The sequence below is a fragment of the Dasypus novemcinctus genome, chromosome 7 (assembly GCF_030445035.2).
Source record: "Dasypus novemcinctus isolate mDasNov1 chromosome 7, mDasNov1.1.hap2, whole genome shotgun sequence".
Taxonomy (NCBI): Eukaryota; Metazoa; Chordata; class Mammalia; order Cingulata; family Dasypodidae; genus Dasypus; species Dasypus novemcinctus.
In genome coordinates, this window is record NC_080679.1 from 114,509,150 (window position 1) to 114,535,959 (window position 26,810).

Sequence of the window (26,810 nt, forward strand, 5' to 3'; positions counted from 1 at the left end):
AAGTTATAGAATTATTACCTACTCTCCCAAGGGACGTGAATTATGAGTAAACGGTTATTAATCACAACTGAATAAATAATACACCTAAAATTAATAGCAGTCACAAACATTGACTGGGTTCACGTAATACAATCAGTAAAACCACAGAGGTTTGAGGTAAATTCGTAAAAAATAAGGGAATGTGGAGCAAAATAACCCAGAGCAACATATGGTAAATGAGTTACACACTCTCCAAACTATGTAGATTTTAGAGTAGGAAGGCAGTAAAGAGAAGAACGCCTGAAAGCCTACTTCTTTTAAACAAATGGTTTAAAAAAAAAATCAACTTGCAACAAAGTAATTATTCCACATTAGATTTCCCCAACATATGTACAAAAAAAAAAAAAAACCAAACCTACATAAAGCTCAAAAGTTTACGACTCGTAACATACTAATACCCGTAACCATGAGCACCAGCATCAGATGGTTTCTCTTTGTTGTTTACCGATGACACAGCTTTCTTCCCGACTGTCCACAACTAGTTACAAACCCAACTACTAGAGGAATGGCCTGTCTCCGCCCCTACTCCACATAAACCCTAGGCACTAAATGGGCGTTAAAGTATCCCGAAGCACCCCGAGGAGAGGTCTCCCGGCGGCGCAGGGGAGGGGTCTGTGAGGCTCTCGGCGGGGAAGAGTGGGGCTGGGCAGCGAGGGCCTGCCCGCTGCCTCCCTTGGCCCGCGCCAGGAGTTGGCGTCTTGGCGCGCTTTGGAGATGAGGCCTGAAAGGTGCCGGGAGAAGTCGGCGGCGGGACCTGGCCCAGTGTGTCCCAAACTGACGCGGGCTGGGAAGGGTAGGCGTTGGGAAGGCGGGGGCGGCGGCCCGGGCCTCCTGGTGCCCGGAGAAAAGCTGGGGACGCCTGGGGCCTGGAGGAGCCGGAGACTGGGGTTCCGCAAGGCCTCCGTGGGGAACACCGTGGGGCTGGGGCAGCCCGGGGTCGCGGGGTCGAAGGCGCAACCCCGACTCTGTGAGATTAGTGGTGCCCGCGTCTCGGGAAGGGCGGACGGGCGGCGGAGGTAGAGAGAAAGATGGAGGTAGGCAGGCGGGGAGAGTCCCGGCCGCATATCAGGCCCCGGACCCCTTCACCTGCCACGAACACCACGAAGACCGAGCCGTTCCTCTTGGCCAACGAGATGGCGGCCGAAACGGAGCCCTGGAACCACAGCATTGCTCTCCTCGGGCCCAGGCGCTCGCTAGGTGTGTCGTCGCCGCGGTCCTGGAGCTAACCCCGCCCTCCCCACTTCGTCGGACCCAGCGGCCCCAGCAGCCTCCGCTGGTCCGGTCCCCGCCTCAGGCTCCGCACACGCGCACACGCCCAGCAGCGGGACCCTGGGACGCGCGCAACGTGCGGGCGCGGCGCGTGACGTCACACGTCACCATCGGCGCCCGACGCCGGCTCCTTGTCACGTTGGCAAGTCTGTGCGTGCGCGCGCCCGCTAGCTCCTCAAACCACGCAATCCAGGAAGTGGAAGCAGGTAGTGGGAGAGGCTGTGGCGCGACGACGGGCCAGCCAACGGGCACGACGGGAATTGTAGTCTTCTTAAAACGCTTGTTCGCTTCTTAGTGTGGCAAATGTGACTGTGGTTTTCGGGCCACGGCTAACGGGGGAAGTAGTGAGAATAACTAAACAATCTATAAAGGGGAGGAGAAGTGGTCGTCAGTAACAGAGATGTTATCCTCGGCCTCTTTGAGACCTTGAAGGTGGAGGTGGTCGTCCCCCGCTCCACGTGGACCCTGCCTAATGAAAATATCTCTATTATGATCAGTGACCATTGCGTGAGATAGCATGGGTGTTTCTCCGCCTTGAGTTAAATGGGCTTTGTAGGGATTAACTCCATCTGTTGACCTTGATTATTAGCCCAGTCTTGAAAAAAGGATAGAATGGGATAAAAAATAAAATAATAAAAAAAACAACACAACAGTCACTTTCTGTAATACTATAAAGCCCATATACCGTATGTATTAATAGTGTAGGCCTTCAGCAGTTTTCCTAGGCATTAGCTAGAGATTGTTACAAAACCTCAAAGCACTAGCTATACTTTCGCAACAGCTGCTTTCTAAAGTTGATTTGCTGTCCGGATATATTCTATGGTAATACAAAAGCAGAGAATAGAAAATGATTTGGTTCTCAATTTTATGTGAGAATGTCCTGTAATCAAAATATGGCAATTTGTGGTTGCCATTAAAATGAAAAGTGATTCATATTTAATATTTTCATGATATATTGTAATCTGTCATAGATATTAGCTAAGGGCTTACATGATTTATTTAAAGTTGCGTTATAGCATTCTACATCAATTAAATAGTTCTTCTAGCAGTGAAACCATTTGACAATCTTTGCATGATTATGGAAGTACAAATATCCCTTTCCCACATATAGTTTACTTAAAAGTAGCTAACAGAACCACAGTAAATATTTAATTTTTTCCTAATCAGGCATCTCATATAGCATAATTTTAAACAGATTATTAAACAGATTACAGACAGTTGTTACTTAAATGGGACACCATTCTTTAGGAAGTACTAAGACTGATCTTTCACATCAACTTTAAGTGGTCTTACTTAAATTCAATCTGTAAATTCTTCCAGTAGAGTTTAGTCTAATACTCATTCCTAGCCTTCCATTCATTCATCAGACTATTACTCATCTACTATAAGCTAGGCATGATACCTCTCACTGGGGAATAAGGAGGTGATCCAGACAGACGAGGCCCCTGTGGACGGTACAGTGTTGTCAGGAAGGAAGATGTTGAACAGGTAATTGTGATGAAGAGTGCCACAGGGGGGAAGTGCAGAAGACATGCCAACATGGCCTGCTGGGGTCCAAAAAGGCCTCTTAAGGAAATGACATGTTAAGAGAGCTCTAGCTGGGTGGAAGAGAAAAAGAAGACTATTCCAGGCAAAGGAAACAACACTGTGAAGACTGAAGAAAGCACAGGGCACTTGAAATGGCAAACATCCATTGTGGGTAGAACATAGGGAAATGTGGAAAATAATGAGGCTGGGAGGATAAGCAAAGATCAAGACTATACAGGGTTTTAGAAATTATTTAAGCATTTTGGACAATTTTCTAAAGATTATAGAAAATGAAGAATTTTGGACCAATGAGCAACATATAAAATTTGGACATTCAATTGTAGCTATATTGGCTGTGTCAATTGGAAAAAGGAATGGATGAATGTGAAGAGTTAGGTTAAGAGGCTACTTAGGATTGGGGAGTAGATGTGGCTCACGCAGTTAAGCACCTGCTTCCCACATGGGAGTTCCTGGTGCCCCCTAAAAACAAATAAAACAGGGAAACAAATGAAAAAACCCACTCAAGTGTTTGTGTTTTTTAAGATTTATTTTTATTTATTTATTTCTACCCACCACCTTGTTGTTTGCACTTGCTGTGTCTGTTCATCTTCCTTGTTTCTTTAGGAGACTCTAAGAACCAAACCTGGGACCTCAGATGTGGGAGGGAGGCACCTAATCATTTGAGCCACCTCCATTCTCTGCTGTGTTGTGCCTCTTATTATGTGTTTCTTCTTGTGTCTCTTGTTGCATCATCATGTTATGTCAGCTTGTTGTGTCATCTAGTTGTGTCAGCTTGCTGCGCCTGCCCATCGCGCCAGCTCGCTGTCTTCTTTAGGAGACAACAGGAACTGTACCAGGGACCTCTCATTTGGTAGGCGAGAGCTCAGTCGCTTGAACCACATCCATTTTCCCCAATGAGTTTTGTTGATGATTAGATATGAAGGTTGAGGATGGAGTTAAGGGATCTTGGGTCTCTTGTCTTGTGAAATTGTGTAAAAGGTGGTACTGAGATAGAAACTGTAGATAAGAAAAACAAGTTAGTGGGAGAGGCACATGAAGATTGTCAGTTCAATAATAGACATGTTTAGAGTGCTGGAGAAACAGTCAAGTGGAGATGTTAAATAGGCAGATAATAGATTTGAAACTTAGAAAACAGTTCTTAACTGCAGATAGGAAGCTGAGATTCCTCTACATACAGGGCATAATTAGGCTCTGGAGGATGCTATCATTTGAGAAGATTGTATAGAGTGAAATTAGACAAGGGTATATGATTGAGGTCTTAAGGCTCTCACAATTTATAGAGCTGTACACAAAAGTATAAACCAGTAAACTCAGAAGGAGAAAATGAGGGGTAGGTAGAGTGGAGGAACATGTTACTGTGTGATGCCAAAGAAGCCAAAGATAGAGTTTTGAGAAGAAGTGAATGATAAGAATCTATATTAAATGCTACTTTTGGATTAAGACACTAAAAAACATCGACTGTCTTTAGCAACATAGAGGTGATGAGTAAACTTACCAATAATGGTTTGGGTGGGTTCTTCTGTGTGGAAGCCAAATGACAGTCCTGAAGAGTAAGGGAAGGGAAGAAAGGAAAATCAGTGTATAAAAGGAAGGAAAAGGATGGACATTATTTGGGCAGGGATTTGGATGGAAAAGAGCTTTTTAAAGATTGGAGAGACTTGTACAAGATTAAATGCCAGTGGAAAGAAGCTAGTCTTGGAGAGGTTGAATACACAGGAGAGAGGGAGGCCCCTATGAAGGTGGGAGGGGATGTGGGATAAGTGGCTGTTGATAGCCCACCCAATGATCATTCTTCAATAAGAACCCCTATTATTCTTTGCTGGCAGAGTCCACTTTCTACTGAGAGGCAAAAACTGCCAGAAACTTGCTTTTCCAATTTCCCCTTGCAGCCAGTGGGACATTTTGGAAGTGCTGGGAGACAGGGCACAGGTAGGAAAAGTTTTCCTAATAAAAAGAGACATGTGGAAGAAAGTACAACTGTTCTTTTTGGTTGTGTGCATATGGTACCTGGTACTGCTACAGCCATCTTATGGCCTTGAGAGTAGGCATTGTCAACACTCTGAGAATGGTAGCATGGAATATGGAAAAAACTTGCATCAACCATGACATCACAGAGCTCTGGAACCAACCCTAGAACTATCCAGTCTCCACACTTGCTGTTTTTCTGAGATAACAACTGTCCTCATTGTTTAGGCCACTGTAAGTTGGCTATTGCTTCTTGTAATCACCACCATTCTTTTTTTTTTTCCCCATCATTCTAAACAAACTGGGATGAGATCCAGAGCACAGGTAGATAGAAGAAACACTTTCCTTTTTTATCAGGAAGAAGAAAGGAAAAATAAGTTTGGATGTAAATAAGCTTATAAATTTCAGGACAAAAAATTGAAATTTTCATCGGAAGGCTTAACTTTTCCCCATGAAAGAGAGATCATTTGCTGAGTCAAGGGGAAGGTAAGGCAATTGGCTCCTGGTAGATAATGGACAAGGTTTGAAACAATGTTGTTGAGTGTTGGAGGCTAAGTGAATGAGAGAAAAATAGTTGGTCCACCAGGCAGTGATGAGTGCCCAGTGAAATTGGTAACCCTGAATTTGCTCAATTGTTTGATTTTCTCCAGTGGTCACTCAATTTCTGAGGGTCTGGGGTTCAGATACTAAGAAAGTGAATACTTGGCTTTATCCAGGGTTTTGTTTGCTAGGCAGTGCATGAAAGAACAAAAGAACAAGAGAATTTAGGAGATTAGCAAAAGAATGTGATGGAACCTGCCATCTAAATTAGATGGAAACTCCACTCCGGCCGTGAAATGTCGACTCCGGGACAATACCAGGCGGCCGCCGGGCCTTCCTCCACGCCAACCGTGCCGCCGTCCTACGAAGAGACTGTGGCTGTTAACAGTTACTTTCCCACACCTCGAGCGCCCATGCCCGGGCCGGCCACGGGACAGGGGTCTGGCCCCGCATGCCGCACCCAGCTGGTGCCCGACCCCAACGCCAACGCCGTTGCTGCGCAGCCCGTGCTTGTCCAGCAGTCCGTCTCCTTCTTCGACCGCCCTGTCCAGATGTGCTGTCCTTCCTGCAGCAAGATGATCGTGACCCAGCTCTCCTACACCGCCGGCGCCCTCACCTGGCTGACCTGCGGGAGCCTGTGCCTCCTGGGGTGTATAGGGGGCTGCTGCTTCATCCCCTTCTTCCTGGACTCCGTGCAGGACGTGCGCCACTACTGTCCCAACTGCAACGTGCTCCTGGGCACCTATAAACGTTTGTAGGACTTGGCTCTCCAACTGTTACCCAGCTCTGCCCCGGTGGAAGTTCTGCTTTGGTGGTGGCATCAAGGCTTCCATCATCGTATTTTATTGGGGGAAGTATCTGGCAAAAGTAATCAACCTCCAAAAGTCAGAAATTGCTGCTTGGAGATCTGCACAGGACATGCAGAGATAGTCACTTTTGAGTGTTGATTCAAGGGTTTTCCACCCATTATCCATGACCCAAGTCACACCATCTAACTGTGATTGTTGCCCTGTCTGCTGATTTGTCATTGGGCGGCTCCTTTTCCTGCATCAGTGGGCCCTTCTGGTGGTGGTCTCAAACTGAGAAGTCACAGGTTTCCTTATTTTTGAGACTGTTCTGTCTTGAATTAGGCTGGACCAGCCTTCAGTGCCTACCATCTTATCCGTCCTGCCCCACCCCAGGGACAAAAATCTTGCCTTATAGACATTAAGGGCTTGGCTCTCAGATTCTATCATTTGTAGACTTTTCCACTAGCATGCAAATACACTTTAATTTTTTAATTCTTTTTTAAGTCCAATGAGAGACTTTTATTACCCACCAGACATGTCTATGAGGTCTTGAATATATGTTAGAAAAAGAGGGCTGGATCTTATCTATGATCCGCCTTTCTTTGGTTCTACATATCAGAACCTCTGTGCCACTGTACATGGAAAGCTTTTTTTTTCTTGTACAGGAATTATGTGTATTAACAGTTTTTATGAACTCCTTCGGTCTTAAACATTCTTTGAACATCATTTTGAAAGGAGAGCTTTATAGAACTATTGTCCATAACCATGTGACTGATACTATTTTCACCCTTGCCGATGCGTCTCACTTCTTATATTTGAACAACAACCAAAAAATAATTTTATCTACTGGCAAAATAAAATAAATTACATGGAGAGCAGGAGTAGCTCAGTGGTTGAGCACTTGCTTCACATATATGAGGTCCCAGGTTCAATCCTCCATACCTTCTAAAAACAAACAGCAAAAATGATGGAGATGGAGAGGGAAATAAATGCAGAAGAGAGACAATGGATTAAAAAAAAAAAAAGGTGGGTGAGGGGCAATGGCCTAGAACTTAGGGCAGGCAGGAGATCTTAGTCAGCAATATGGGATTTTAAAAAGTTAAATTTTCTGGGGGAGGGAACCTGTGGAAAAGATTCTTGAATGTTGAAGTCTGAAATTGTTGAACCCAATAATGAGAACATTTCCCTTCCCAAATCAACTTGCCTCTTGTTCTTTAAAATTTTCCTCTTGCATAGTGTAAAACCAGTCTACCCTTGACCCTGTCACCAACCAGTCAGCCATCTTTCAATTCTTCTGTGCTGTCTTAAATCCTTTTCATTTTTGCTTCCTCCCTGTAGTGCCCTACCTAGAGCCTCCCTCCAGTGTCAGGTACTCACTGCCTGCACTGCCAGGAGGGTCAGTTGCTGTAGGTTCAAAGCTGTGCCCTTCTCCAGAAGTTACACCTAGTTGAGGGCACAAAGGCCTGGGCCCCTTGCCTCGTTTTGGCCTCTGACATGCCATCTCATCTCCAGCTTTCCCCATGGGATCATCTGAGGTCTCTATCACAATTGCATCTTACCAATGTTGTTAATGAGTTCAATTCTTAATAAACTTCCTGCACTCAAATCTCTCAGCTTATTTCTGTGAACCCAACTGTATTAGCAGAAAGGGGTGCTGATACAATGTACCAGATATCTATTGGCTTTTATAAAGGGTATTTATTTGGGGTAAAAGCTTATAGTTACAAGCCCCAAACAGTCCAACTCAAGGTACCTTAAGATGTACTTTCTCACCCAAAGTTATTGCCATATATTGAAGCAACTTGGTGGGTGATGTCTGCAAGGGTTCAGCCTTCCTTCTTCCTCTTAAGGTTCATGATCCTAGCTTCTTCTGATCTCAGCTGTAGGCTGGCATAAGGCTCTTCTCTCAGGGCTTCTCAGCTGCTCTGTTCTCTTCAGCTGCAAACTATTAGGCTAATCTCTCTTCCTGGGGCCTCTGCCATGTCTATGGAGCTGTCTTTCTTCCTCTGTGTTCCCATGTATTCCATGTTCTTGATTGAGCATCCATTTATATAGCCCACTAAGGGGGTGGGGACTCAATCCTGCATGCCCTAATGACATGGTCAAATCAAAGCCCTAATCTTGATTTAATAAAATAAAAGTGAAACTCTGAATTTAATACAATAAAACGGATATCACTTCCAGAGGAACAGACTAGTTTACAAGTATAATCAATGCCCTTTTTTGGAATTCATAATATCAAACTGCCACACCAAGTGACAGAGTCCTAATCACCTAATGCTTGAAAGAGTCACCCAACTTTCCTAATGAATCTCTTTCTGCCTTCAGTCCAGTCCACACACTGATGTCATATCATCTTCTCCTCAAATTATTTTTAGTATGTTTGTTCTTGCCTAAAAATCTTTGGTGATTTTCTAGTGCCTTCAAAACTAAAGTACAGGGAGGGGCAAGATGGTGGCTGAGTAAGGCACTCCAAGAGTCAGCTCATCCTACAGGGCAGTTAGTAATCATCCAGAGCTTTGTAATGGACTCATTTGGGGGCCCAGGAAACCAGAAGAGCATCCTGCAACATCCTTGAAAGAGTGGAAGGAGACTTCCCATCTGCAGTGGAGATTCCTGAGTAGAACATTCCACTCTGCAGAGGCCAGTGCCCATCCTCCACAGGCAAACAAGCCACCTCTGGAGCAATTCCATGACTGCAGTTGGAAGATCCATTTCCCAAAGATGGGGGCGGAAGAGACAGTTGGCCACTGACTTCAGCTACTGATTAGTAAATTTGGATGGCTAAAGAACAGCTAAAGTTTGAACCCATCCAAGTAAAAAAGAGGCCAGTAGCTGCCATTTTAACTCCGCCTCCAGGATGAGGGGAAGCAGGGCTGATTGAAAATCACTGTGATGGTAGGGACCAGCTTCTTTCCACCCAGATCGGTCTACAGCCCCAGTGTAGGCTCCAGTCCCACTTTCGGCAGAGCAGAAGCCGATGGGGCCTGTCCCAGCTTCTCCAGGTAACTGCAGGTGCTTTTGGTCCACACAAACTGGTTTGTTGAGTGCCTTCAGATTCCATCTCCACACACACCCTCCTCCCCATAGGATAGGAATATATTGGGTCATAAAGAAAATCTCAATAAATTCAACAAGATTGCAATTATACAATGCACTTTCTCTAATTATTATGGAATAAAATTAGAAATCAACAAGAGGTAGAAAAAGGGAAAATTCACAAATATGTGGAGATTAAACAATACACACTTAAATAATCGTGGGAAAAAAGAAATTGTGAGAGAAATCAATAAATATCTTGAGATGAGGAAACGGACTTTGGCCCAGTGGTTAGGGCGTCCGTCTACCATATGGGAGGTCCGCAGTTCAAACCCCGGGCCTCCTTGACCCGTGTGGAGCTGGCCATGCGCAGCGCTGATGCGCGCAAGGAGTGCCGTGCCACGCAAGGGTGTCCCCCGCGTGGGGGAGCCCCACGCGCAAGGAGTGCGCCCGTGAGGAGAGCCGCCCAGCGTGAAAAGAAAGAGCAGCCTGCCCAGGAATGGCGCCGCCCACACTTCCCGTGCCGCTGACGACAACAGAAGCGGACAAAGAAACAAGACGCAGCAAATAGACACCGAGAACAGACAACCAGGGGAGGGGGGGGAATTAAATAAATAAATAAATCTTTAAAAAAAAAAAAAAATCTTGAGATGAATGAATAGGAGGATACAACATATCAGAACCTATGGGAGGGAAACGGACTTGGCCCAGTGGTTAGGGCGTCCGTCTACCACATGGGAGGTCCGCGGTTCAAACCCTGGGCCTCCTTGACCCGTGTGGAGCTGGCCCATGTGCAGTGCTGATGTGCGCAAGGAGTGCCCTGCCACGCAGGGGTGTCCCCCGCATAGGGGAGCCCCATGCGCAAGGAGTGCACCCCGTAAGGAGAGCCGCCCAGCGCGAAAGAAAGTGCAGCCTGCCCAGGAATGGTGCCGCCCACACTTCCCGTGCAGCTGACGACAACAGAAGCGGACAAAGAAACAAGACGCAGCAAATAGACACAGAGAACAGACAACCGGGGGGGGGGGGGGGGGGGGTTAAATAAATAAATAAATCTTAAAAAAAAAAAAAAAGAACCTATGGGATATGCAAGTGCAGTGCTGAGAGGGAAATTTATAGCTCTCAATGTTTACATTAAAAAAGAAGAAAGAGCTAAAATCAATGACCTATCTACACAGCTGGAGAAACTGGAAAAAGAACAGCAAACTCTTCCCAAAGCAAGCAGAAGGAATGAAATAACAAAGATCAGAGAAGAAATAAATGAAATTGAGAACCAAAAAAAATGTAGAGAATTAACAAAACCAAAAGTTGGTTCTTCAAGAAGATTAACAAAATTGACAAACCCTTAGCTAGATTGACAAAGAAAGAAACAAGATGCAAATAAATAAAATAAAAAATGAAAATGGGGGTATTACTGACCCCACCCAAATAAAAGAGATCATAAGAGGATATTATGAACAACTGTACACCAAAAAACTAGAAAATGTAGACAAAATGGAAAAACTCCTAGGAACCTACAAACACCTTACACTGACCCTAGAAGAAATAGAAGTCCTCACTAAACAAATCACAAGAGATTGAAATAGTAATCAAAGAATTCCTCAAAATGAAAAGCCCAAGACTGGATACACGGTTTCACAGGTGAGTTCTACCAAGCAGTCAGAGAAGAATTAATACCAATATTACTCAAGCTTTTCCAAAAAATTGAACAAGAAGGAATGCTACCAAACTCATCTATGATGCCAATATCACTCTAATGCTAAAGCCAGGTAAAGATATTATGGAAAAAAAAATTGCAGATCCATTTCCCTAATGAACATGGATGCAAAAATCCTCAACAAAATACTTGCTAATCGAATCCAACAACACTTTAGAAGAATTATTCATCATGATCAAGTAGATTTATACCATGCATGCAAGGTTGGTTCACCACAAGAAAGTCAGAGTAATACACCACATTAAGAAATCAAAGAAGAAAAAACACATGATCCTATTGATTGATGTAGAAAAGGCATTTGACAAAATACAGCATCCTTCTTGATAAAAAATACTACAAAAGATAGGAATTGGGAAGCAGAGTTGGTTCAACTGATAGAAAGTCCGCCTGACCCATATGGTGAGCTGGCCTATGCGCAGTGCTGAGTGCTGTGCCACATAGGGGTGTCCCTGTATAGGGGAGCCCCACATGAAAGGAGTGCACCCTGCAAGGAGAGCCACCCTGTGTGAAAAAAATGCAGCCTGCCCAGGAATGGCACTGCACACAGCTGATGCAGCAAGATGACACAACAAAAAGAGACACAGATTCCTGGTGCCGCTGACAAGAATGCAAGCAGACACAGAAGAATACACAGCAAATGGATACAGGGAGCAGACAATGGGGTGGGGGGGGGGAGAGAAATAAATAAATAATAAATCCTTAAAAAAACAATTAAAAAAAAGAGATAGAAATTGAAGGAAATTTTCTCAATTGTGAAAGACTGAATGCTTTCCTTTTGAGATCAGGGACAAGACAAGGATGCCTACTTTACCACTGTTGCTCAGTATAGCACCAGAGATTCTAGCTAGAGCAATCAGGCAAGAAAAAGAAAAGTCATCCAAATCAGAAAGGAAGAAGTAAAACTTTCGCTATTAGCAGATGATATTGATATGATCCTATACCTAGGAAGTCCCCAAAAACTGCAACAAAGCTGCTAGAGCTAATACAAGATTTCAGTGGAGTATCGGGATACAAGATCAATATGCAGAAATCAGTGGTGTTTCTGTACACGAGTAATGTGCAATCTGAGGAGGAAGTCAGGAAAAAATTCCATTTACAATAGTGACTAAAAGAATCTAATATTTAGTAATAAACTTAACCAAGGATGTAAAGCAATTGTATTCAGAAAACTACAATGCTAAAAGCAATAAAAACTAAAAGAAATTTTTAAAAGACCTAAATATTTGGAAGAACATTCCATACTTATGTATTGGAAGACTAAATATCATTAAGATGTCAATTCGGGAGTGGATGTGGCTCAAGCAGTTGAGCACCTCCCACAAGGGAGGTCCCAGGTTTGGGTCCTGGTGCCTCCTAAAAATAAAGACAAACAACTAGCAAACAAATGAAAAAATCAGCCCAGGGGAGCTGATGTGGCTGAGTGATTGAGTGCCAGCTTCCCACTTATGAGGTCCTGGGTTCAGCCCTTGGCCCCAATATCTCAAAAACAAACAGAATATATAAAAAACAAGATGTCAATATTACCCAAATTGATATACAGATTTAATGCAGTCCTGATAAAAATTCCACTAGCATTTTTTAAATGAATGGAAAACACAAGTATCAAAATTTATTTGGAAGGGTAAGTGGCCCCGAATAGCCTGAAACATCTTTAAAAGGAAAAGCAAAGTAGGAGGACTTGTACTTGCAGACTTTAAATCATATTACCTAGCTACAGTGGTAAAAACAACAAAACAAAGAAATTTTAAAAAGCACGGTACTGGCATAAAGATAGATGCATAGACCAATGCAACAGAACTGGTGGTTCAGAAACAGACCCTCACATCTATGATCAAGTGATTTTTGACAATCCTGTCAAACCCACCCACCTGGGTAAGAACAGTCTATTCAACAAATGGCCCTGGGAAAACTGGATATCCATAGCCCAAAGATATATACATTACACAAAAATCAATTCAAAATGGATCAAATACCTAAATATAAAAGCTAGAACCATAAAGCTCTGAGAAGAAAACGTAGAAAAACATCTTCAAAACCTGGTGTAGGTGATGCATTCTTAAAGCTTATACTGACATGGCGAGCCAAGTGCACATGGGGCGAGCCGAGTGCTTGCACAGCAAGCCTAGTATCCATGTGGCGAGCGGAGTGCCCACATGAGTGCCCGATGGTGAGCCAGTGCCCGTCGGTGAGCCAATGTCCTCATGGCGAGCTGAGTGCCCACAGAGCAACCGAGTGCCTGCATGGTGAACCAGTGCCCACGCAAGTGAGTCACACAGCAAGATGATGATGCAACAAAAGAGAGACAAGGAGGAGAGTCAAGGTGAAGCACAGCAGAGACCAGGAACTGAGGTGGTGCAATTGACAGGGAACCTCTCTCCACATCAGAGGTCCTCAGGATTGAATCCTGGTGAACTCTAGAGAAGAAAGACAAGAAGAGAAGACAAAAATAAAGATTATACCAAAAGCATGAGCAACAAAAGAAAAACATGTATAAATGGGGCCTCCTCAAACTTAAACACTTTTGTGATTCAAAGGAGTTCATCAAAAAGGTGAAAAGGCAGCCCACCCAAAGGGAGAAAATATATGGAAACCACATATCTGATAAGGCTTGATTTCCATTCTATATAAAGAGATCATACAACTCAACAATAAAAGAGAAAGAAATCCAATTTAAAAATGGGCAAAAGATTTAGACATTTCTCCAAAGAGGAAATACAAATGGCCAAAAAGCACATGAAAAAATTGTAATATCACTAGCTATTAGGGAAATGCAATTCAAATGACAATGAGATATCATCTCACTGCACAGAATGGCCATTATTAAAAAAGAAAAACAGAAGACAATAAGTTCTGGAGAGGATATGGAGAAATAGGAACACTTCTTCACTGTTGGTGGGATTGTAAAATGGTGCAGCATCTATGGAATACAATTTGGCCATTCCTCAAGAAGCTAAATTTAGAACTAGTATATGATCCAGTAATTCCTCTACTAGGAAATTATTCAGAACTGAAAACTGTGACACAAATACATCTGTACACCGATTTTCATAGCAGTGTTATTTGCAATTGCCCAAAGATGGAAATAACCCAATTGTCCACCAACCAATGAATGGATAAACAAAATGTGATATATACATACGATGGAATACTATGCTGCAGTAAGAAGAAATGAAATTGGGGCACATGTAATAATAACATGGATGAATCTTGAAGATATTATGCTAAGTAAAATAAGCAGACACAAAAGGACAAATATTGCATTATCTCACTAATATGAACTAAATATGAAGAATGAATACATGGAGTTAAAACATAGAGTCTAGGTTATTAGGAGGTAAGAGGAGGGCCATGAAGGAGTACTGATGCTTAATGTATATATAAGTTTTAATTAACTTGACTGTAAAAGTGTGGAAATGGATAGAGTTAATGGTAACATATTATAGTGAGTAGGAGCTGGTTTATAAATGGGTTGTGGATGAAAATGGTAGTCTAGGGATGTAAATGTCAATTGAAAGAAAGCTAGAGAATAATCTAGGGACCGAATAACACAGTGAACCCAGAGGTGAATGAGAATTGTGGTAATAGTATAAATGCAAGAATCTCCCTCTGAGTTCTAGAACAGATATATGTCACTATTGCAGGATCGTTGGAATGTGGAGAAGTGTGGGAAAAAACAATGTAGCTTATGGACTATAGTTAACAGCAATAATTTAATATTCTTGCATCACTGTCAAAGATGTACTGCATTAATAATAGGGAGTAGGGAAAAAATATGCCAAATATACCCTACGTACCATAGTTAGTGGTAAAATCTGATGATATTATCTATAGTCTGTAACAAATGTTCCACGACAGTATGTTGGTGAAGGGGTGTTGTATGGGAATTCTACACATGTGCATGATTGTTTTGTAAGTTCACAACCTCTGTAATAAAAATATATTTTTTTACATGTAGGTTACCTTATGTACAGTGTAAATTTGAGAAAGTTAATCAAACTCTCTGTGCTCCTTCTGTAAAAATGAGAAGAATTAAGCATCCTTCTCAGATTCATTTCGTGGCTAAAAAGAGACAAAATTTGAAGATATTTAGCTCGGGGAGAGTATTTAAGAAACATGGATTTCCTTTCCTTCATTCCTTTATTATTTGCCATAGTTGCAATGAGAGCAAAGGAAGGAGAAAATAGTAGTAGCTAACCCTGGCATTCTGTCTCTCTTGTTCATCTACGATCTCGAGTCATTTGCTTTGCATCCTGTGTGTCAGTTTTCTCATCTGTAAAATGGAGATAATAATAGTATGACCTCAGAGGGTTATGTTGTAAAAATAAAAAGAGGCCATATGATGATTAAAAAAAGTACAAATTCTGTAGTCCAACATTCAAAGACCTTTCCAGTCTGACTCTAACCGACTTTCCCACCTGAGCTCTCTAGACCACACAGACTATTTTATTCATTGTCAGGGTCATGCTCTGTCCCATCTCTCCTTTTGTTCACACCACAACTCTTGCATGAAATGCTCTTCTTTCTCAATCAACAAAATTTGAATATCCATTATGGGGAAGGCACTATGTTAGGTACTGAGGGAGAGCTTACACACTAGTAAGTGAGAAAAACTGATACATAAATACGTAATACGATGGTTTGTGCAAAATGAAAGAGCCATATATGGAAGAAGGGAGGGACATGGAGGGCTTGTCAATGAGTCAGCCCTATTTTTTAAATGGACCTGAATCACTGATGAAAACATAAACTTCTTTTTAGATTTAGGCTCTTAAAATAAAGTTTGGGGAAGCAGACTTGGCCCAATAGATAGGGCGTCTGCCTACCACATGGGAGGTCCACGGTTCAAACCCCAGGCCTCCTTGACCCGTGTGGAGCTGGCCCATGTGCAGTGCTGATGCGTGCAAGGGGTGCCACACAGGGTTGTCCCCCTCATAGGGGAGCCCCACACACAAGGAGTGCACCCCGTAAGGAAAGCTGCCCAGCGCGAAAGAAAGTGCAGCCTGCCCAGGAATGGTGCCACACACACGGAGATCTGACACAGCAAGATGATGCAACAAAAAAAGAAACACAGATTCTCGGTGCCGCTGATAAGGAGAGAAGCTAACACAGAAGAACACACAGTGAATGGACACAGAGAGCAGACAACTGGGGGTGGGGAGGGGAGAGAAAAAAAAAGTCTGTTTATTGGTGTGCAGTAGGAGAAAGAGGAAGTCAATTCTATTCCTTCTCACTGCCACCCCTCAGTTCTAGAGGTAAAAGATTTCCCACGAACAGGGCTCCAAGGTTTTATGGGCCCCTTTAAGAGTGGTTTCATTGCAATGAGTTCTTAGAGGAATCTTGGATGTCAGGCCTGTTACTAGGTCTAGAGACATTGAAGAAGGACAGATTTCAGTGATATGTCTATGATCATTGGAAGAATCCCCACCACAACAGCTCAACCAAACTGCTTAACCTCACTGTGCATTCTCAAAGTTTGGCTTCTTATCATCAGAGACAGGGAGGTTGTTCTTTGTTGTCCTGGGCCGAGAGGGGGAACCATCCCATTTGGTCAATCATACACCCTCTGGCCCTCCACCTCTGGAAACCTATCAGTTCACTTTTGTGACTGATCACTCCTGGACTCCTGTGTATTCCTGTGCTTCTTCAGATTTGCTCATCAGAGGACCTGAAGGGGCCCTTAACTCTCATCATGTTTTGGCAGTGCAGGATCTTTGAATGTTTGGGTTCTGTGCTTGTCTGGGAGCCAGTGGATTGTATATGATATTCTTATGGCTCCCTGCACAAGGTTTTAGAAAAGTCACATGCACGCTAATTTGCTGCAGCCCCTCCCATTTCTAATCTTCATGCATTTACTTACTCTCCAGCCATATTAACTATGGCTGTCCACATTCAGCTGGCATTAGGCATAAGTACACACACCATGTTGGTTAGTATTTCACCAACCTGCTCCATACTAACTTACATCTAAGACCCTGAAGGACAATTGGTTCAAGTAAAGTGAATCACATTTGGAGAAAGAGCTAAGTTTCCCATGGTCATTTTATCCCATGAACATTTTGTTTTATACAGTTATTTAAGTTTCTTTAAGTCTTCTCTCCTCCAAAGATGATAAGCAGTAACTCTACTCAGCCTTCTATCTATTCCTCATAAAGCTTTGTGTTCTTTCCCAAATGGATGAATTAATAAATGGTGCTATTAAGGCCAAAATTTCCTCACATGTTCTATTTCAATTTGCACAGATAAAAATCCTCCATATCTGAATTCTTAACTCAGCTTACTCAAGTATATTCCAGTACTCCTAAGAAGATGAATGGTTCCATGCCAGCCTTTTACCATTACTTGAAAAAGAATTCAAAATGCCTTTCTTATGGAGGCTGAGTTGGTAAAATGACCTCAAAATATGGAGTCCCACGCCATGCATTTTTAAAAAACAGATACATTTTCTTTGTCAAAACTTGTACAAAAAAATGTACATTAATGTTTTAAAAGAGGTTAGTACAGGGTGCTATTTTGGGCAAAAATACAATCAAAGCACTCTATTAACAGTAGTATATTATACTAAAAATCTTCCATCAATGGTGAAAATAAAGTGAAAGAAACTAGGCAAAAATTACTACATAATATTTGTCTCCATTTACACAAAATGTAAATGCAAATCAATTACAGAGACATATATTTTTAGCAGTTATGTAAAGCATGAAAGAAAGGAGATTTGAGAGGTGACTAATAAGGGATATAGATTATTTTTTGTTTTTTGTCATGTTCTATTTTTGGAGTAATGAAAATGCTCTAATATTAATTGACATGATAAATGCATAAATCTGTGATTATACCAAAAACCATTGATTGTACATTCCAGATGAATTGCATTGGTTTATGAATATGTTTCAATAAAATTGTAAAAAGTAAAAAAAACAAACGTACATGGAGAAGCAGATGTGACTCAAGCATTTGGGCGCCTGCCTACCACATGGGAGATCCCAGATTCATTTCCTAGTGCCTCCTAGAGAAGATGAGCAAGAGAGCAAACTGACACAATGGACTGGCACTGAATTGCTGATGCAACAAGATGACACAAAGAGGAAACCCAATGAGAGACACAAGAAGTGGATGGATGTGGCTCAAGCAGCTGAGCACCTCTCTCCCACATGGGAGGTCCTGGGTTTGGTCCCCTGTGCCTCCTAAAGAGAAGATGAGCAGACACAGAGAGTGCACCGTGAATGAACACAGCCAGCACAAACAATGAGGGAGGGAGAAATAAAATAAACCTTTAAAAAAATAAAAACTTGTACATGTTTACCACCAGGGGAGGCTATATGACTTACATATGGCAAAGTCATTTATATAAATAAATTTATTTATATAAAAAAACATGTCAAAGAAAAATATTACTGTGTTCTTGCCTGTTCTGGACTGAAAGAGTGCAAAGTATAAGGGAGGAAATTGATTATATAAAGCAACATCACTCACCTGTAGATGTGCAAGAGAATAGCTTATGGATGCACAAAAAATGGAAACTGAAAGAAGAAACAAACATTTGACCATGTTCCAAGCTTCATTCACAACATTAGAATTTTCATATTTAGAGACAGGATGGCACTCCTCTCTGACTTCTCATCCAGATCAAGGCAAATAAGGCAAATAAAAAATAGTAATTACAGAGAGGCAGGTGGTAAGAGGACCTGAGAGCAGCCACTGTCAGTGGCAGGTCTTGTAGAGGGAACTTAAAGAAATACTGGCTATTTCAAGAATCCAAAAGACATTACAGCCTGGAGGGGGAAACCAGATCCTGGAGTTGTTAATTCACAGAGATGGGAAATTTCAAGATCTAATGACATTAGCACTTAATCAGGAAAAATCCACCATGATACGCAAGTTTTAGAAAAAGAAATAGAAAAGAGAGACAGTGATAGTCAGCAACGATAGAAACAGCTAAAGCAGTGTGGGGGCAGGGAGGATCTTAACAAGAGGTCCGTAAGCTTGAATTGAAATTCAAAAAAACATTCTTGTGGGGACCTGTTGGTACAGGAATGATGTATTTATTATGTAATACACAGTGTAGTGTGGACTTAGTAAGGGGTTTGTGGTTTTCCCCTGGCTGGCAAAGGGGTCTGTGGAGCAAAAAAGGTTAAGAACCCCTGAGGTACGGGAAGCAAACTTGGCCCAGTGGATAGGGCGTCCACCTACCACATGGGAGGTCTGCGGTTCAAACCCTGGGCCTCCTTGACCCGTGTGGAGCTGTCCCATGTACAGTGCTGATGCGCGCAAGGAGTGCCCTGCCACGCAGGGGTGTCCCGGCGTAGGAAAGCCCCATAGGCAAGAAGTGCGCCCCATAAGGAGAGCGGCCCAGCGTGAAAGAAAGTGCAGCCGCCCCAGGAATGGCGCCACGCACATGAAGAGCTGACAAGATGATGCAACAAAAAGAAACACAGATTCCCAGTGCCGCTGATAAGGATAGAAGTGGTCACAGAAGAACACACAGGGAATGGACACAGAGAGCAGACAACTGGGGGGCGGGGAGAGAAAAATAAAAAATAAATCTTAAAAAAAAAAAAAAGAACCCCTGAGCTAAAGGAAGTAAAACAAATACTGGCGACAGCTGTTTACCAAGCAAAAGAAAAACACAGTAGAAAAGCAAGAAAAGGTGCTATCTTCTTTGAAGAAACCATTGAGTAAGCACATAGGATTAGCGCAAACAATGCCATGGGTGCCCCACTGACTTGGGCTCCAGGGGACCCACGGACACCATTCCCTACCGATTTGGAGATGAGAAGTGGGTTATTGGGTCAGATGAGTGATCCTTCCACTAACGGTGTCAGTGGTCATTTACCGGGACACACTTGCAGCAGGCAGATTGCCAGATGAGCTTGCTCCACAGTCTCCGTAGCAGTCAAACGATACGCCAAGGAATAAGTTACCACCAAATCACAGTAATGACTTTTTGTGGGAACCTCTTGGAACATAATAAGAAAATGAAGATAATGTAGAGGTAATGTCACCCGACTACTCTAGTAATAGTGACTTTGATTCAACAGGCATAAAAGACAAAAAAGCATATAGAACTGAATATTGAAGAATTCTTTTCCTTAAACAATAGCAGGGAAATGTAAATCGTAAACCTGTAAGTATAGCCAAATGTAAATATGGGCAATATAGCAGTGTTGTACAACCAATTAAAAAGTCACAGTGAGTTTTCTTTTTAAAGTCAAAAGTCATGATTTCAATTCTCATCCACTGAATGTGTAGGGAATAATCAAAATTTACTGTTGATAGAAAAGATTATTCAGTTGTTTGCTGCTGTCTTACCCTGTTCTATTCCTGTTGTGTTGGGCTTGTACATAGTAGTTCTGGAAATAAGATTTAAGAGAAACAACCCATCCACAGCTGTCCTGGAATTTAGAAAAGCAAGTTATAAAAAACAGTGGATCACTGAATATGTGACATATTTCAGAATAACAAAATCCCTCATTTCACAGTGAAGGCTATTGTCTTCTGTTGCTGGAACAGGAAAAATTGTCTCAATTTATGCTGTTCATAATTATTGTAATTTTTATAAATAAACACATTTTTGTTGTTAAAAAATAGTAATTACTACATTAACAAAGCTTGAGGCAGAAGCACCAATGGGTAAGTCCATGAACTCTGGAGTCAGCCTGCCCACTTCACACATCACCACCACTACTTATTAGCTGTGCAATCTTGGGCAAATTACCTTACCTCTGACACTTCAGTTTAGTAAACTGGGGTAAACTGGGGTAATAGGGCTCTTGAGACGATTAAATAAGGACCCAGGTAAGGGCTTACCAAATGCTTGGCATATAGTAATTAACGGCTTTATTTTTGCCTGCCAAAACTATGCTTTGGAGAAATATTTATATGCCCTTCAAGATTCAAAGCATTTCACTTAGCCAGATCACTTCTTCATTTACTCAATAGGTATTTACTGAGTCAGGTACTGGTAGGTTTGGGGATGTAATTTTTTTTTTTAAGATTTATTTTTAATTTATTTCTCTCCTCTTCTCCCCCTCCACCCGTTGTCTGCTCTCTGTGTCCATTTGCTGTGTGTTCTTTTGTGTCTGCTTGGAGTCTTGTCAGTGGCACCGGGAATCTGTGTCTCTTTTTGTTGTGTCATCTTGCTGTGTCAGCTCTCCGTGTGGGCGGTGCCACTCCTGGGCAGGCTGTGCTTTTTTTTGCACAGGGTGGCTCTCCTTACAGGGCGCACTCCTTGCGCGTGGCGCTCCCCTACGTGGGGGACACCCCTGTGTGGCACAGCATTCCTTGCCCTCATCAGCACTGTGCATAGGCCAGCTCACCACACGGGTCAAGAGGCCCTGGGTTTGAACCCTGGTAGGTGGATGCTCTATCTGTTGAGTCAAATCCACTTCCCTGGGGATGTATTTTTAAAGAAGAGTGAAAGACATTTTCCTTGCCCTTGAAAATTATGATCTGATGGGTAGAAAAACATTGAACACCTTGTTTTCCATTTTTATTCGTATACTTACCATTGTGATAAATGCTTTGAAGAGGAAGTACAGGATATCATTAGAGTTTTTTACAAGCAGAAATGACGTAATCTTGAGGACTAAAATAAGGAATTCTAGAAGAAGAGCAGGCTACCTAAAGGAAGTATTAATACTGGGCGATCTGAAGCATGAGTACAAATTAACCAGGAGTAGTTTGGAAGGTGGAGTAGGAAGCATAAATGTTCCAGGCAGAGAGTAAGTTACATCCAGAAACAAACAGTTCCCAAATTTCAGTGGCTTAACAACAAAGGTTTATTTCTCATTCACTTCACAGACTGAGGCCAGTCAGAGGTGTGTGCGTGTGTGCGTGTGTGTGCACCCACATGTGTGCACGCACAGGTGTGGGGTGTGGTGGGGTGGGCATTGGTTAAGTGGTTCTGCTCCATACAGTCATTCAGGATCTTCCCTTCCAGTGCCTCTTCCTTTCCTTGTGATCCCCAGAGATCTCCATTAGTTCCTTTACACCCAGCAACAAGCAAATTTCAATATGATTACAGATGACCTGAAGACCTCGTTAAAAACAGAGATCCGAATTCAGTAGTCTGGGGTGGGACCTAAGGTTTTGCATTTGCAGCAAACACTGTGGTAATACTGATAAGTGCTGGTCCAGTTTCCACTCTATTAGCAAGGGCAGAGAGAATCTCTCAGAAAGCGTTATGGGCCAGGCTAAAGAGGCTCATTCAGCCTTTTACATCTTAAATTTACCTACATTTAAAAGGACAAAGTAAGACACATCATTTCTGTCCACATTTCATTGGCCAAGATTCAGTTACATGGTTCCACATAGATACAGGGAGCTGGGAAACCTACTCTGATGTTTTGCCTATGAAGAAAGATTCCCAGTTTGGTGAAAAACTAGTGAATCTCTGCCACAGAAGGGGAGAAGAGGAGTGTCAGGCAGAGGATCACAATGTATAGAACCCCAGAGACAAGAGAGCATGGCATGTTTGAGGAACTTAGACAAGTCCAGTTTGACCACAACGAGAGGAGGGGAGAGGGCCTAGTGCCAGATGAGCGTGGAGAGGTCGGCCTGGGCATGCGAGTCCTGTTCAGGATTCTGGGTGGGCCGTGAAGTCATTGAAGGGCATTAAACAGGAAAGTGCCGTGATCAGAGTGGTGTTTAAAAGGTCGCACTGCTGTAAAGTGGAGAGTAGATGGTATGGCGGTTGAGGGCATGTGGAGAGAGCGGTCAGGACACTATTGCAATTATCCAGGAGAGAAGTGATAAGGGACTTTTGACATTACACTGTTCTATGCCAACAGAGGTAGGTAAAATGACAAGTTGACTATTTTATCCCACATCCTCATCTATCTGTATTTTGAATTTCTGCTCTTAGATCACATCATCCACACTTGATTTTCACTATGTTTTAGATTAATCAGCATTTATTCAGAATCTTTGGAACATAAGGTTCTATGGGACCTTAAAGACACATATATATATGACCTTACCCCAATTTTCTAGGATAATGCAATCTGACAGAACTTTCTGCAATGACAGAAATGTTCTGTATCTGCTCATTCCAATATTCAAGTGGCTAGTGATCACTTGAATGTGGCAAGTGCAACTAAGGAAATGGATTTTTTTTTCTGGGGTTTTAAATTTAGTTTTAATCAAGGGACGTGGATTTGGCTCCAGCAGTTGAGCACCTCCTTTCCACATAGGAGATCCTGCGTTCAGTTGCTGGTTCCTCCCCAAAAACAAAACAAACAACAAGCAAAGAAATATACAAAAGCCAACTCACAGGATCAAATGTGGCTCAGTGGTTGAGTGCTGGCTTCCCACATAAGAGGTTCAGGGTTCAAGCCCCATCCCAGGACCTAAAAAAATAAAAAAATAAAATAAAATATAAATAAATAGATCGATAGCTGCGTGTAGCTAGTGGCTATCACATAGGATAGCACAGTTTTAGGAGTTGGGATAAAATTTTTCCATGGAGAAATAGCCAACAATACTAGGCAGTATATGACAAAAACCAAATCAGTCACAAAGGGAGTATAAACTATGCTATACACAATTCAGAAAGGGATAGAGTTTAGGGAACAGAGCTCTAAACCTGATGAAATAACTTATTAGTTGGCTATTTAAGCTAGGCTTTAGTAAAATGTAGCTAATGATATTGACCTTGAAATTGCTGTGCCTTTTTTAATGATAGAAGTTGAGGATTTACAGAAAAACCATGCATAAAATAAAAAATGTATTTTAAGAAGGAAATGACCTGATGAATTTGGTACAGATGTCTGTAGTTTCTGCCTGTAAGGGACTCACTCTCCGTCTTCTGACCACGGTTGTCTAATCTCCCTTCCTTTATTTTTTTCAGTTTATATAGTTCCTATATTTATTTATTTATTTATTTTTTATGATACGGAAACTAGGGTCGAGGCTCTCCTATATTTATTTATTTTTAAAAGATTTAGATTACATAAAATTTTACATTAAAAAATCGAAGGGATTCCCATAAGCCCCACTCCCCACACCTCCCACTTTCCCCCCATGGACAACTTCTTTCATTCTCCGTGTGCTTGGTCTGGGTGGAGCTGCGTTCATCCTTCTTCTGCAGAGGTTAGCACATGTTCCAGCACTGGCCAAATCCATATTCCTGACTAGCATGGTGGGTTTAGGGAGGTCCCTTGAACCAAGCCAGACTAGTGAATTACTGGGAAAGAACCATTCTTCTTCACTGTGGGAGCTAAGAGAAAAGGATATAAACTGGGTCTGCTGGTTGCCATGGTGTTACAAAATGGGAAGACCTGTCTACATACAGTTGGTGCAGAATAGAAGAGTCTGCAGATGAAAAGAGAATATATCCTAATGATACTGCAGAGCTCCTGGATCCAGAAACATCTGCCCCAGTTCTTTTCAATTACAGTGAGCTAGTAGATTTACTTCCTTTAGCCCCTTTGAGTCAGGTTTTTGCATTGGTAAGCATTATGAAGCCTTTAGTACAATGCTTAGCACACAGTGTTTAATAAGCATTAGGTGTGATAGTAGTCAGCCAAAGGGGTGCTGATGCAAAGTACCAGAAATCTGTTGGCTTTTATGCAGGATATTATTTAGGGTAGAAGCTTACAGTCACAGGGTTATAAAGAATAAGTTACTTACCTCACCAAATCTTTTGCCACGTGTTGGAGTAAAATGGTAGCTGGTGTCTGAGAAGGTTCAGTCTTCCTCTTCCTCTTCCTCTTAAGGCTTCATGGTCCCAGCTTCCTCCCATCTCAGCTGTAGGCCAGCATAAGGCTCGTCTCTGCCCCGGGGCTTCTTTCTTTCTAGGCTCAGCTGCAGCTGTATGTTCTCAGGCTCTTTTCTCTTCCTGGGGTCTCAGAATCCTGTGTGTATCTTCTCTGTGTGTCTACTTCTGTGTGAGAGTCTGTTTTATTTTTGTTTGTTTGTTTAAAGATTTATTTTATTTATTCCTCTCCCTGTCGCCCCTGTTGTCTGCTCTGTCCATTCGCTGTGTGTTCTTCTGCGTTCGCTGGCCTTATCCAGGGGCACTGGGAAACTGCGTCTCTTGTTGTTGCGTCATCTTGCTGCATCAGCTCTCCGTGTGTGTGGCGTCACTCCTGGGTGGGCTGTGTTTTTTTCACGTGGGGCGGCTCTCCTTACCAGGTGCACTCCTTGCGCGTGGGGCACCCCTATGCAGGGGCACCCCTGCGTGGCATGGCACTTCTTGCACGCGGCAGCACAGCACATGGGCCAGCTCCACACGGGTCAGGAGCTCCTGGGGATGGAATTCTGGACCCTCCATATGGCAGACGGACGCTCTATCAGTTGAGCCACGTCCGCTTCCTGAGAGTCTGTTTTATCCACCCACCAACGGGGTGGGCACTCAATGCTGCATCACACTCTAATGACATAGTTGAATCAAAGCCCTAATCTTAACAAAATTTAATCAAATGTCTCAGGTGAATCTAATATAATCAAAGGATTATCATGCCCAAAGAGATGGACCAGTTTATAAAATAATCAATACCTCCTTTTTGGAATTAATAATATCAAACTGCCACAGGTGTTAAAACTGACTTTTAAAAATCTCAGTAACCTTGACTAATCAGGTAGTTCTTCATGGTTGAAGCATAGGTATGATGTGGCTAGGTGGAGTGGAAGAGAGGGAAGGAGAAATTGCAGGCAAGTATACCAATTGGAAGGCTATTGCAGCAATAAAGGAGTGAATGGTAAGGGGTTACACTAGAGAGGCAGAATAGAAAGGAAAAGTTAAGAAAATGGAAGGTCCTGGCGTAATGAACAATGATGCTTCATTCATTCACTCATTCATCCAATGAACTTTTTCAGAGGGTGGTGAAAATTTCAAGAGGCTCATTCAACCTATTACATCTTAAATCTACATTTATTTTAAAAGGATAAACTAAGAAAGAACTTACAATCACAGGTTTTCTAAAGTAAATGTAAAGGGAGATGAGAGGTAGAATGAAGTCTTCCCTTATGTTCCAGAGGAAGAATTAAGCCCTTTATTATTCTTTTAAATTTGTATTTGCCTACACAATGAGCTTCTATCTTTTTTCATTTTTAATAAAATTTTTTAAAATTTCTTTTTATTATTTTTTATTATCTTTTTTTAAAGATACATAGATCACACAAAATGTTACATTAAAAATATAAACATTTTAAATAAATTTTATTGATACATATTTATAAAACATACAATCCAGCTAGAATGTACCATCAATGATGTTTGATATAATCACAGAGTTGTACATTCATCACTTCAATAAATATTAGTTTCATTACTCCAATAATAAACAAAAAACAGATAAGCAAAAAATCTCTACCCCTTAATAATCACTTCTCAATCTCTCTATCCTTCCCCTGACATACATAGCTGTTATTCTGTTTCCATCTCTCTCATTTATTTGTATTTATATTTTGTATAGATGGAGTCTAATAACAAGTAGTACTATTTGTCTAGTTTCTTTCACTTAGTCTATTTCCTTTTTTGTTTATCCTTAATGGAAGGTTATTACTATATTACTATATAACACTGTCCATGGTTTGCTTTGGTTGTATTTTCCTGATATTAACATCTTGTAACATTAATGTACGTTTGTTTGTTTCAAAGAAAAACTGTCTTCTTTATACAGTATTGCCCCTTACTCATATTTCACAAGGTTTCACTATGCTCTACAGTCCCATGCTACTTTTTTTTTTTTTTTTTTTTGAGGTACTGGGCTGGGGAATTGAACCTGGGACCTCATATGTGGGAAACCAGTGCTCAACCACTGAGCCACATCAGCTCCCCTGAGTTGGTTTTATTGCTTGTTTCCTTGTTGTTTGCTTTTTGTTTTTATTTTTATTTATTTATTTATTTTTAAAGATTTATTTATTTATTTATTTAATTCCCCCCCTCCCCCAGTTGTCTGTTCTCTGTG

The 26,810-nt window shown here is 42.0% G+C and overlaps 1 protein-coding gene and 2 pseudogenes across 2 annotated transcripts in view; 2 read left to right on the forward strand and 1 right to left on the reverse strand.

Moving 5' to 3' along the window:
* UBXN4 (UBX domain protein 4) overlaps positions 1 to 1,444 on the reverse strand; it is a 61,628-nt gene extending 60,184 nt beyond the window's left edge. The window contains exon 1 of one of the 2 annotated variants that reach the window (XM_004480159.5): positions 1,126 to 1,444. In XM_004480159.5, coding sequence (XP_004480216.2) covers positions 1,126 to 1,207 — 82 coding nt within the window. In that variant the 5' untranslated portion in view covers positions 1,208 to 1,444. Of the gene's footprint in view, positions 1 to 437 lie in introns of both variants that reach the window. The other variant, XM_071216472.1, reaches the window with a different exon arrangement.
* Positions 1,445 to 4,890: 3,446 nt separating this feature from the next.
* LOC131279226 (lipopolysaccharide-induced tumor necrosis factor-alpha factor homolog pseudogene) lies at positions 4,891 to 6,647 on the forward strand (annotated as a pseudogene).
* A 4,032-nt stretch (positions 6,648 to 10,679) lies between these two features.
* Positions 10,680 to 19,975, forward strand: LOC101417898 (mediator of RNA polymerase II transcription subunit 4 pseudogene; annotated as a pseudogene).
* The last annotated feature ends 6,835 nt before the right edge of the window (positions 19,976 to 26,810 follow it).